General features: G+C 28.5%; 2 protein-coding genes across 2 annotated transcripts; both read right to left on the bottom strand.

Moving 5' to 3' along the window:
- Nucleotides 1–29: 29 nt before the first annotated feature.
- On the bottom strand, nucleotides 30–3,597 carry LOC126899407 (tigger transposable element-derived protein 6-like). The gene has a single exon (XM_050674344.1). It carries the CDS (start codon nucleotides 2,956–2,958, stop codon nucleotides 1,456–1,458), a length of 1,503 nt encoding a protein of 500 aa, XP_050530301.1. The 5' UTR covers nucleotides 2,959–3,597; the 3' UTR covers nucleotides 30–1,455.
- A 237-nt stretch (nucleotides 3,598–3,834) lies between these two features.
- On the bottom strand, nucleotides 3,835–5,379 carry LOC126899425 (uncharacterized). Its single transcript, XM_050674378.1, has 2 exons — nucleotides 4,464–5,379; nucleotides 3,835–4,386 (listed from the first exon to the last, which is right to left on the bottom strand). Exons 1-2 carry the CDS (start codon nucleotides 5,332–5,334, stop codon nucleotides 4,379–4,381), a joined length of 879 nt encoding a protein of 292 aa, XP_050530335.1. The 5' UTR covers nucleotides 5,335–5,379; the 3' UTR covers nucleotides 3,835–4,378.
- Between the last annotated feature and the right edge of the window lie 7,026 nt (nucleotides 5,380–12,405).

A 12,405-nucleotide genomic window follows, 5' to 3' on the forward strand; every position in this document is an offset into this window, starting at 1 on the left:
TTTTTTTTTATTCTTTTATTAAACGGCTCGACGCCAAGTAGAACTACAACCGGTGTTACTTCATTCCTCACCATCTTTTACCATAACAGAATAATAACAATTTAATTTTAATGAAAATAATTGATGACAAAAATAATACTTTATTCTAAGAATATTATGACATTCTCAATAAAAATAAATAATTCTAAGCTTATAGATAGAAGACTTAAATATAGAATGTGTTGTATCGAGAATTGTTGTTGTTACTGATTTATCAATAATACATAGCTGATATTTTAGTATCTTTAAATTATATGTTCAAAAATATAATTGAAAGGTTATTCTTATATGTAATGAGTCTAGTTAATTAAAAATCTAATTTAAAAATATTACGTATACCTTTTCCCTATGAATAGGAGAAAAGAATACGTCCACGGCCCCTCTACCAGTCGTAAAAGGCCTTGAATGAGATTGAGTCAGGTCGACAACCTGCGTAAAATTTTTGTCAAAAAGTATGATTAGTCCTGAACAAAACTTAGGCAAATTGTCCCATTTCAGATGTACGTGGGGACAACAGGTGAGAGGAAATAAAATAGTTAAAAACGGAAAAGGCCTAAGGAATAAAGTGTTTAATACCAGCCGAACGACTTGTGAGGAAGCTGTTTTACCTGTCATGTGTACAGGTCTACCCAACGCTTGAAGTGTCAATGGCGTAGGGACATCACCACTTAATTCTAGGCTGGACTCGTGTATAAGGGAGAAAGATAGATACAAAGTAATATAGGTACTTGGAATGTTGGAACATTAACTGGTAGAAGTAGAGAATTAGTAGAAGTATTGAAGAGGAGAAAAGTTAACATTTGTTGTGTGCAGAAAACTAAATGGAAAGGAGAGAAATCGAGGTTATAAGATAATATACTCAGGTAAGTCTAGTACAAAGAATACTATAGGGGTAATTATGGATGAGGAGATGAAAAGTACAGTAATTTAAGTAGCTGGGAAAAGTGACAGAATTATAGTCGTAAAATTGATATTAGAGGAAAAAGTGCTGAATGTAATATGAAGTTATAAATTAAATTTATACGATAATATATAATATTTCATAGTAAGAGTACAGAAATATACTACGTTTCACAATTGTTTAAATTTTAACTATTAGTTTTTAGATGCTCCTGAAAAATCGATGAATCAGTTATGTGTTGTAGCCAAATAAGTGGCCATATACAGTGGACGCCGCTTATTGGACTCACTTTGGGACCTGACCATTTGAGTCCATTAACCGAATGAATCTAATAAACGGCGTCCACTAATATTTATATATATATATATTCATATTATATAAGAGGTAACGACGAGACGAAAATTAAAATCCTACGAAGACTATATAATATGTATATTTGTAATATTATACAAAGTTAAATAACAAAATAAATAATAATGACAGTAGTCATAAATGTCAATAAAACACTAATGAAACTAATTTTTTGATAAAAATTCATCTAGGGTTGATTGGACTTTTTCGTCTTCGGCTAACTTCATTATCATATTTTCGTAGGATTTATGTTGCTCGAATACGTCAAAATCGCCTCTTTGCTGAATCCCTCTGCGTAGAATTTGAAGCGCTTCTAGCATTTGTTTAGTTGATGGTGGTTTTTCATCAGGTTCATCTTCATCACTATCACCAGCCACATTCTCTTTTGGCCGTTTTGACTGTATTTCATCACATATATCTTCCTCGGTAACGAGTTCGGTAGTTTGGACTTCTTCGTCTATATTTATCCATTCATTATAAAGTTCAGTTGTTAGGTCAGCGGGTCTTTCAACAACAGCTTCAACTTCTTTTGGACTGATAATGAAACCACCTTGTCGGAAACAATTGCGTATTGTGATTTTGCTGACGATATTCCACGCTTCATAGGCTAAATGCAAACCTTCAAGTACAGTTATTTTTTTAGCGATTTCATGAGCACGTAAGGTACATAATTCTTGTTCCAGGTTAGCATCAATCACATTGATCACATTCTTTCTCATGCCTGTTCTGTAATATGCTTTAAAAGTGCGTATAATCCCCTGATCACATGGTTGTATAACTGATGTAGTGTTAGAGGGTAAAAATGTGAGGTTAATATGTTTGAATTTTACTGTAACCATATGAGCCGTGCAGTTATCGACTAGCAATAAGACGTCATGTCGAAGTTCATTGTCCCACTTGGTCAACCATTCGGTGAAAATTTCTTTTGTCATCCATGCATTATTGTTTGCAGTATAGTCGACCGGTAGATTTTTAACACCCTTGAAACACCGGGGATTTTTACTTTTACCAATCACAAGCAGTTTTCTTTTTTCACCAACCATACTCGTACAACATAATATGGTTAGACGTTCTTTACTAATTTTAGTTCCTCTAGTTTTTTCATTTTTGAACGCGTACGTGTGTTCAGGTAATGCCCTGAAATAAAGACCAGTTTCATCTGCATTGAACACACTAGACGGAGGATATTTGGCGATAAGAGATGGCCATTCTGAATGAATCCACGATCGTGCAGCTGCATGGTCTGCTTCTCCCTGTTCTCCATGTGGCTTAACAAACGAAATGTTTTCACGTTTCTTCCATCGGTAAAACCAACCTTCTGTTGCTACAAAATTATTTTTGTCCATTTTTTTCGCGAGTTCCTCAGCTTTTTGACGCAACAGTGGTCCTGTAACTCGGGCATCTTTTTCTCTGACTTTTGTGAACCATTGTTTCAAAGCGTCTTCAACTTCTTCTTCTTTACCGACTCTTTTTCTTTTCCGGTTTGAATTCACATTTGCTAATGATGCATTTTCGATTTTCTGTCGACTTTTTAGCATCCTACCTAGTAAACTTTGAGACACGTTTAACTTACATGCTGCTTGTCGCTGGCTCATTTGCGGAAGCTCGTCATATTTTTTAAGAACATCTAATTTTTCTTCTACACTCAAATCACGTCGTTTGTTCATTGTAACACGAAAAATGAAAATTTTTACAGAGAACGTAAACACAAACAACACACTGTACACGACGACGTCTATTCATACACTACCTGTCGTACTAATTGACATTAAAGACTGCTTCGTTTATCGTGAAAAGGTAATTTATTTTATCTCCACGATAAAAGCAATTTTACTAGGACCGACTTATAACGTATTTATAGCACGTTTGTTCAATGTATGTACACATTATTTTTATTTATCTAATTTTCAAATGACCCTATTAACCGGTGTGTGAGTCGAATATACGAATTTTTTGCTGTGTGTTAGTATATGTGTAAATAGGGACTAGGCGTTTTGAGTCTAATAAGCGAATGAGTCAATTAACCGTGAGTCCAATAAGCGGCGTCCACTGTATCATTTAAATACGATTCGGTAAACGGCCTTAAAAGATAAAATCAGCTTTTCTATAGATACTATAGATATGTATATTTTTACTATTGTTATACGCTCACTGCCGTCATATCTAATTGACTAACGTTACGACAGTGAATTATACACAAATCACAATATTTTCGAAACTACAAAATTTTAAATGTATTCTGACGTATACTATGACTATTTTATGCACACGTTTAAATATTTTCGAACAATAATTTTTACCAATCGGACTACGCTAAAATTGTCCTGGTTAGGTCTAAGATTTTTATGAGTAGTGAAATTCTACTCTAAAACACAATTCACACATTATTTGGTGTAGTTTCCCGTTGGACCGTACGGTACAATTTATAATATTCGTACAATTTATTTAATTACGCATATGTAGCATACCGACCAAAAAAATCTTATTCAAAGATACTTTTTAATTGAAGTGGATAATAATCAAAAACAACCAATATTGTAGTGCTTTAAAATTATTTCACTATTGAATATTAATTAAAAAAAAAACTGAGGTGACAATAATAATACGGAGAAGTTACAAAAATTCAATAGACAAATTAATTTAATAATAACAAAAAATAAAAATGAAAAATAAGAAGTAAGTTCTATGTACATCCCCACACACTGTATCGATATTGCGGCTTATTAATTTGATAAAGTTACATCTGATGTCCACAAAACCACTGTTTTTAAGAGTATTTGATGTTATATGTATATTATAACCCATAAAAACAGCGCTTTTGTAGACAACATCTAAAACTTTTTTAAAACATTAATAAGTACGAAGTTCCTCAATCTTTTTCTCTAAAGACGTGTTATAGAAAAAATGTAAAATTATCTAAGTGCCGTAATTATTTTAATTCTGATAAATTTTTTAAGTGTTGCCTAATGATATTTAGGTTCAAATAAAAGCTATGTTATATTTTACATGAATGAAAAAATAATTTTAATCAAAGTTGATAATTTCAAGTATTTTTTCAGTATGGTCTTCCGTTCCATCTCAAATTTTTCATTCATCTATTAAAAAGAAGGTATTTTTATAACAAAAATAAATTATTTTAATAATTATATTATATAAAAAGATAAACTTATACCTTGAAATAAATGATCTAACGAATCTGGAATGAATGTTATCCCTGTTTCCGAATTAATTTCGAAACCTAGTTTAGTAAAATATTTTTCCATCATAGAATTGATTTCTCTTATTACAAAGTTTGTTCCAAAATGATAAAATTCTACAATCCTTTCTTCCTTATATTTATTAAATTCTTCATTCAATTTTTGCGCTATTTTTTGTTCGGGTTCCGAAATTTTAAAACGGCCGATTTCTTTGGTTATTTCTTGGTCAATTAAGTTTATATTCATTTTTATTCTATATAGTAGCATTTTATCGTCTTCATAATTCTCGGACAATGTAAAATAATCGTTTACTCGGTTTTCTAAATATTTTAACACATTAAATACTGATTTTAATATAAAAGTATTTCTATTATTCAATTTCCATTGAATATTATGCAGTTCGTCTATAGCAAACAAGGCTCCTTGCATTTTTTTTGCAAATAAAGGTACATTGGATATAATTTCTAGTAGTTGTATAATATATGTTCGACCTTGTGATTTGTAAAGTTCATTATGTATTATTTTCGAACAAATTATTCGAAGATAATTAATAGATTTTACGATGTCTTTTAAAATACATGCGTATGTGCAACCAAGGAAAATAGTTGCAATTCGTATTTTTGTATTACAATTATTTGTTGTTATTTTCTTTTTAATAATAATCGAAAGATAATAGTTTCTTGCTTTGTAAGTAACTTTTCCTACATACCCTAAATTTTTCCATCCAACACATTTTAAAAGATTATCCACTATCACTGTAGTTTCTTTTGAATTTCGATATGATTCTATGCATAAGATCACACAAAACAATAACAAACACTTTGAAACAATTTTTGAAGATGCCATTTTTTTAGAAAAATTTGAATAGTTTTACCAAAATAATGATGATGATTATTACGGCAAGTTTTTTATAAAATGTTATATAAATTTCTAGTTCCAAATATAGTTTTTACTCATAAAAAACACCAGGTGGTATATTTGCCAAAGCATTTTTTGATTATTTTAGCAATAACTATTTATAGCTGCCTTTAATTTTATATTGTCACTAATGAAATTAACAGTTTTTCAAAATACCTGCTTTATGAAATTTTTCATAAAAAAAGTTTTTTTTAAATTTAATAGAACTAAAAAGGAACATCCCAAAACCCAGGGACGTATTTAGAGGAAGGGGAGTGGGTAACATTGCCCCGGACACTAATTTTTTTTTTTTGTAATTAGGGGATTAATTAATTATTGCAGCTATTTTGGTGACCATAATATACAGGGTGGCCCACCACTCACTGACAACTTAAATAACTTTTGATCCAATAAATATTTTTAGCTGATTCTTTTTTTAAATAATAGTTATACGTTAGGTCCATAGCTATATCTCAATAATTATTTTTTTATACATTTTATTAAAAATATTATTTATTTTTAAATTTTAAATAAAATGTAAGAAAAAAATCTAAGATAGCTATTTTGTAGAGTAGAATTCAAGAAAAAATTTTAGTAAAAAAATATCTTATTAATATTGAGTAGTNAAAAATTTTAGTAAAAAAATATCTTATTAATATTGAGTAGTAATTATTCTGTAGCATTTTGAAGTTTGTGAAAATTTGAATTTTCATGTATTATTTTACGGTATTAAACATTGAAATACGTATTGAGAAAAGGACAGAAGAAAACGCTATCTTTTCAATATACTTTTGAATGAGAGTGATAAGTAATAATTGCCTTATCTAATTTCTTATCATGGTATTTATGCCAAGTTTGTAATGTATACACACTATCATCATATGTATACACAGTAATCATGAAAAGATAGCGTTTTCTTCTGTCCTTTTCTCAATACGTATTTCAATGTTTAATACCGTAAAATAGTACATGAAAATTCAAATTTTCACAAACTTCAAAACGCTACAGAATATTTACTACTGAATATTAATAAGATATTTTTTTACTAAAATTTTTCTTAAATTCTACTCTACAAAATAGCTATCTTAGATTTTTTTTTTACATTTTATTTAAAATTTAAAAATAATTAATATTTTTAATAAAATGTAAAAAAATTAATTATTGAGATATAGCTATAGACCTAACGTATAACTATTATTTAAAAAAAAAATCAGCTAAAAATATTAACTGGATCAAAAGTTATTTAAGTTGTCAGTGAGTGGTGGGCCACCCTGTATAAAATAGGTGGGATATGTATGGGCGACAATATTTACTTGCCAGGGGTGTCACAACTTTAAACACGTCTCTGCCACTTCAGAAACATGAAATCACGGAAACATCTAAAAACAGAAACCTAATGAAAATAAGGATTAAGGTTTCGCTTACAAAAATGTTTGATTAACTGAATTTCAAAATTGTAAATTGTGGAATAAATAAGTGATTTTTAAAAGGATATTTCATATCATTTAGTATCGTGAAAATGATTTTAGAAAAAATTCTGTTATGATAGTTTTTATATTAAATGTAACAAGGTTGAATTGATAGAAAGTAAAGAAAAGAGCTCATGAAATGATAGAAAAAAAAATTGCACCATTCTAGTAATACCTGTAATACCTTCTCTAGTGTTCTATTTACTTATTTAGAAATAATAAATCATAAAACTACAAGAGTTTAAAATAGTTTTATGTGAAATGACCACAAGCATTGACATATGCAGTAGGGGTGCTGGGTTATTTTATTATTCTGAAGCGTGGTGTAACGCAATGGATCATTCAGTCACCTCCTTATTGTTATGAGTGACAAATAAGAGATATTTAAGCCCTTAGCCATAATAATGTTGTAAAAATTCTACTGAATCATTTTAAGGTAAAACCAAAGCCTATAGTTAGGATGAAGATGAGAATGATAGCTAGATATGTGCTTTTTACTTTTTTTCTACCCAGAGGGAGAATTTAATAGTTTGAAATTAAATTTTTAAAATATTCCTGAAATACTGCGAGCTTTATTTTTATATCTGAAACTACTTTTTCTCAACCATACGTTCAACTACTCTTTAAGTGATTTTCAGTTTATTGTATTTTAAGATAAGATGCATAGCTTACAATGATATAATGCGAGGGTACAACAGTGTAAATTTTTCGACAAATGAATTATTTGTTTGTATTAAATCGATATTAATTATGAATTATATGTGTTTTATTGTAAGAAAATTTTAGCTTCGATGCTGAGAAGGTATTGGTTTTACTAAGATGTGTTTTTTTTTTTTTTTTTTTGTGTCTGTTACCACATTTTCTCAGCTCTCACCGAACCAATNTTTTTTTTTTGTGTCTGTTACCACTTTTTCTCAGCTCTCACCGAACCGATTTCTTTCAATGATACGTCAAAAGATCACAAATTGTATCTAGTCGAAGACATTACCCTCAAAAATTGAAAAAAATTCCCTCGTTCCCCGTAAATGGGGGAAACCTCCAAAAAAATTACAAATTTAAAAATCGCTAATTTTCGAAATTTTTTCAATTTTTTTTACTTAAAAGAGCCATAACTTTTTTAAAAATAACCGAATCAATATAATTCTTTTTTATATAGATGTGTAATATCATTACCTTTCGTTTGGTACATTTTTTTCATAAATTTAACCCTTAACCTACCCACAAGGGGGGATTTAAAATGACCACTTTTTCACAAAAAATTTACTTTTTCAACTTAAATTTTGAAAGTGTTCCGGAAAGTCTGACACTTTTATATATATCTTAAATTATAGCTAATGTAATTTACTTTATTATGCGAAAAAAAAGTTTCGGACTTTATATTATCTTCACGGTGAAAATGGCTACTGAATGCTATTTTTGTGTGAAAATTTTCGATTTTGTATTTTACATTTTTAACTTTATTATGCTATAACTTTTTGAAAAATGTATGGATCAGTACAATTTTTTCATGAGGAGTAGTATTTATATACATCTTTCATTTGACATACTGTTTTTTTAAATCTGACCATTTCCCTATATACGAGGGAGGTTCAAATCTAAAAAATGCATGTAGAAAGTAGAACTTTTTCAACTTAAATTTTGAAAGTGTTCCAGAAAGTCTGACACTTTTAAATATATCTTAAATTAAAGCTAATGTAATGTACTTTATTATGCAAAAAAAAAATTTCGGACTTTATTTTATCTTCATGGTGAAAACAGACATCAAAGTTTATAAAAAAAATACGATTTTTGTAAAAAAATTCATTTTTATATTTTTAACTTTATAATGCTATAACTTTTTGAAAGATGTATGGATCAATATAATTTTTTTTTTATAGATGCATGATGTCTTTACCTATCATTTGGTATATATTTTTTTTATATCTGACCCTTTACCTGCCCACAGGGGGGGATTTAAAATGACCACTTTTTCACAAAAAATTTACTTTTTCAACTTAAATTTTGAAAGTGTTCCGGAAAGTCTGACACTTTTATATATATCTTAAATTATAGCTAATGTAATTTACTTTATTATGCGAAAAAAAAGTTTCGGACTTTATATTATCTTCACGGTGAAAATGGCTACTGAATGCTATTTTTGTGTGAAAATTTTCGATTTTGTATTTTACATTTTTAACTTTATTATGCTATAACTTTTTGAAAAATGTATGGATCAGTACAATTTTTTCATGAGGAGTAGTATTTATATACATCTTTCATTTGACATACTGTTTTTTTAAATCTGACCATTTCCCTATATACGAGGGAGGTTCAAATCTAAAAAATGCATGTAGAAAGTAGAACTTTTTCAACTTAAATTTTGAAAGTGTTCCAGAAAGTCTGACACTTTTAAATATATCTTAAATTAAAGCTAATGTAATGTACTTTATTATGCAAAAAAAAAATTTCGGACTTTATTTTATCTTCATGGTGAAAACAGACATCAAAGTTTATAAAAAAAATACGATTTTTGTAAAAAAATTCATTTTTATATTTTTAACTTTATAATGCTATAACTTTTTGAAAGATGTATGGATCAATATAATTTTTTTTTTATAGATGCATGATGTCTTTACCTATCATTTGGTATATATTTTTTTTATATCTGACCCTTTACCTGCCCACAGGGGGGGATTTAAAATGACCACTTTTTCACAAAAAATTTACTTTTTCAACTTAAATTTTGAAAGTGTTCCGGAAAGTCTGACACTTTTATATATATCTTAAATTATAGCTAATGTAATTTACTTTATTATGCGAAAAAAAAGTTTCGGACTTTATATTATCTTCACGGTGAAAATGGCTACTGAATGCTATTATTGTGTGAAAATTCTCGATTTTATTTTTTACATTTTTAACTTTATAATGCTATGACATATTGAAAAGTGTATGGATCAACATTATTTTTTTATGAGAAATAATATTTTTTAATAATCCCTTTTTCATTCTACATACTTTATCTTAATTAGGATATTAATAATGAACTAGCAGATCATGTAGCTTTTGGAATAGTCCACCAATTTTTTAAAATTAAACAGTATCTAAAGATTTGCATCGAAGCGTTTTTTTTTTATAGTGATTTTAATCACTGTCAGATATCATTATACTTGATCCATCTATACCACGTCACCACTGTGCCGCGACCCCCCTGTGCTGGGGTTTTTTAATATAAATTTATACATAAAAATTCATTTAGCAAGTATTAGAAGAAAAATATAAATTTATTATTAAATTGTAATGAATAACTTATTTTTAAATATTTATTCACGTGCAAAATTTCTATTTATTCATTTTAAGGGAACTAATAGTAATATTATTTACTTAAATGTAATATTAAGAGTTCTACTTAATAATAATCTAAAAATTTAAAAAAAAATGTATTTTAAAATAAACTGTATTTTTTAAAATTCTTAACTACGTTAAAAGTAAAGGCATAAAATAATTTAAAGAAAGATATTTTCTTACAGTATGTTTTTATATGTATGGTATAAAAATATTTACAAATCTTCAATTTATTAAATAAAATTAATTTTATGATTATTTATTTATATAAAACCACTCTACTTGATATTTTAACTCAGATAATTAGTAGTTTATTTTATGAAGATTTCGTTAGATTCCAAGAGCCACAAACTCAAAATATTTTTACTCATTAGTAACAATTAATTAAAACAGAATTAATAAAAACTAGGCTACGCCGGGGACAATAAGTGTTTTGCAGAAAAAATATTACATCAGAATCATCAATGTAACAAAAATATATTAATAATGTTATTATTTAATAAAATCATGAAAATTCAAAAAGAGAATATAGTAAAATGTATTGGGTATAAGGTTGACGTTTGTTAATGGGGTATTCCTTTAAGACGTATTTAAAAATCGTTTTAGGAAGGTATTTAATATTTTTTTACTTTGTTAAACATACTATAAATTTTTTTTGTTAAAAATCAAAGTGATGATAAAAAAAAAAAGACATTAGGTCCTTATTTCATAGAAGTTGCCTAAAAAAATATTAATAGTGCTGGTTCAAGGGGGACCCATATCTCCCTTAAATACAACCCTGGTGTACACAACAATTATTAATATTCTAATTATAATAATTGTGTTTATATTATATAATAATTACAAAAAATTCAGTAGGTTATTATATGTGGGACAATGTAAAAAATTTAATTTTGATAAAAATATTGGTAACTGTGATTTAATGTTGGACAGCATAGTTGTTATAAATGAATCCCAATTAAACGATAAACTCATAGACTCATACATCATCTATAAGAAAAAAAAGTTTATTAATAATGTACTGTTCTGATAATGAAAGTAGAAACTTGTATAATTATAACTGTCTTGAAATTTATATGTAACATATAATATTCCTCGATAAAATATAGCGCTATGTGCAAATGCAAAATAGTGTCCTAATAAAAATACATATTGCACCATATATTTAAGGTACAGAATAAACGTAGCGGCCAGAGTTTTGGTCGGATCTCGGATTTTCGGATTTTTGGCACTTCCTTGATACGTGCAGAACGCCGTGGTATTATAACGAATCATAAAAAAATTGTTTTCATGTCGTAAAGTGCAGCAAGAATTTCGGGAGGCGCGCCCTGGCGTCTCTAGTGCATGAAAAAAAAAAAAGCTCGTAAAACGGTGAAAAATGAACGGATTGAATTGATTTTTTTATCATATCTCAGGAATGACATTGGGCAGGTCTGATGAAAATTTCAAAACTTAAGTCATAAAACGCTCGTGGGCAAGAATCAAAAATTTTCCGACCTTCGCCAATAATTTTCCTTTAGTCTGGTGACCGGTACTTTCGTTGAAAAAAAAAATTTTGAAAATTCGAGCACGCTAAGTAATTTTCCCAGAAAAGCGTTTTTTTCCTTGGTCTATTATATAATAATAAGATATATACATTATAATAGACATTCTAACATTCTAACATAAAAAGAAAAAAAAAGAAGCCTCAAAACATTAAGATTAATAAAACAAATACGATACCCAGTCCCGTATGAGACTTATTCTAAGACGGGCACCTGGGCCCCGGAATTGACCGGCGATTTGTAAAAATTAATACATATTAAAAGAGAACGTCAATCTTTTTTCAAACCGGGCGAGACACACCGACGACGACGATCACGTTTGGGAGAGGGTATCCATTTACAGAATATAAAAAAGATAAAAGTATGGAACAATATTAAAATTATACAGGTATTGACAGTGGTGGTGGCCAGTGTATGTATCATATAGGAACAATTATTAAATTGATAAAGAATATTGTATGTATAGCGGTTCACCTTGACAGCCGCAGTACAGTTTTCTGATTACACGGCCAGATATAACGTACGCGCCCATTAACAAAGCAAAACATTAAATTTATCTATATCATATGAAATAATAATAGGTATAAAAATTCATATTTTGCACATTACAACATTTAGTTTATAAAGAAAAAAAGCTTAGTTCGACTTACACATCAGAGCTAGCAAGCCGGTGAGTGAACGTGCTA

This window comes from Daktulosphaira vitifoliae, unplaced genomic scaffold (assembly GCF_025091365.1).
Source record: "Daktulosphaira vitifoliae isolate Bord-2020 unplaced genomic scaffold, ASM2509136v1 Scaffold_2, whole genome shotgun sequence".
Lineage (NCBI taxonomy): Eukaryota > Metazoa > Arthropoda > Insecta > Hemiptera > Phylloxeridae > Daktulosphaira > Daktulosphaira vitifoliae.

Bases quoted from the DNA above. Each gene is read 5' to 3' on its own strand.
- LOC126899407 (XM_050674344.1), bottom strand. From the start codon at position 2,958: ATGAACAAACGACGTGATTTGAGTGTAGAAGAAAAATTAGATGTTCTT.
- LOC126899425 (XM_050674378.1), bottom strand. From the start codon at position 5,334: ATGGCATCTTCAAAAATTGTTTCAAAGTGTTTGTTATTGTTTTGTGTG.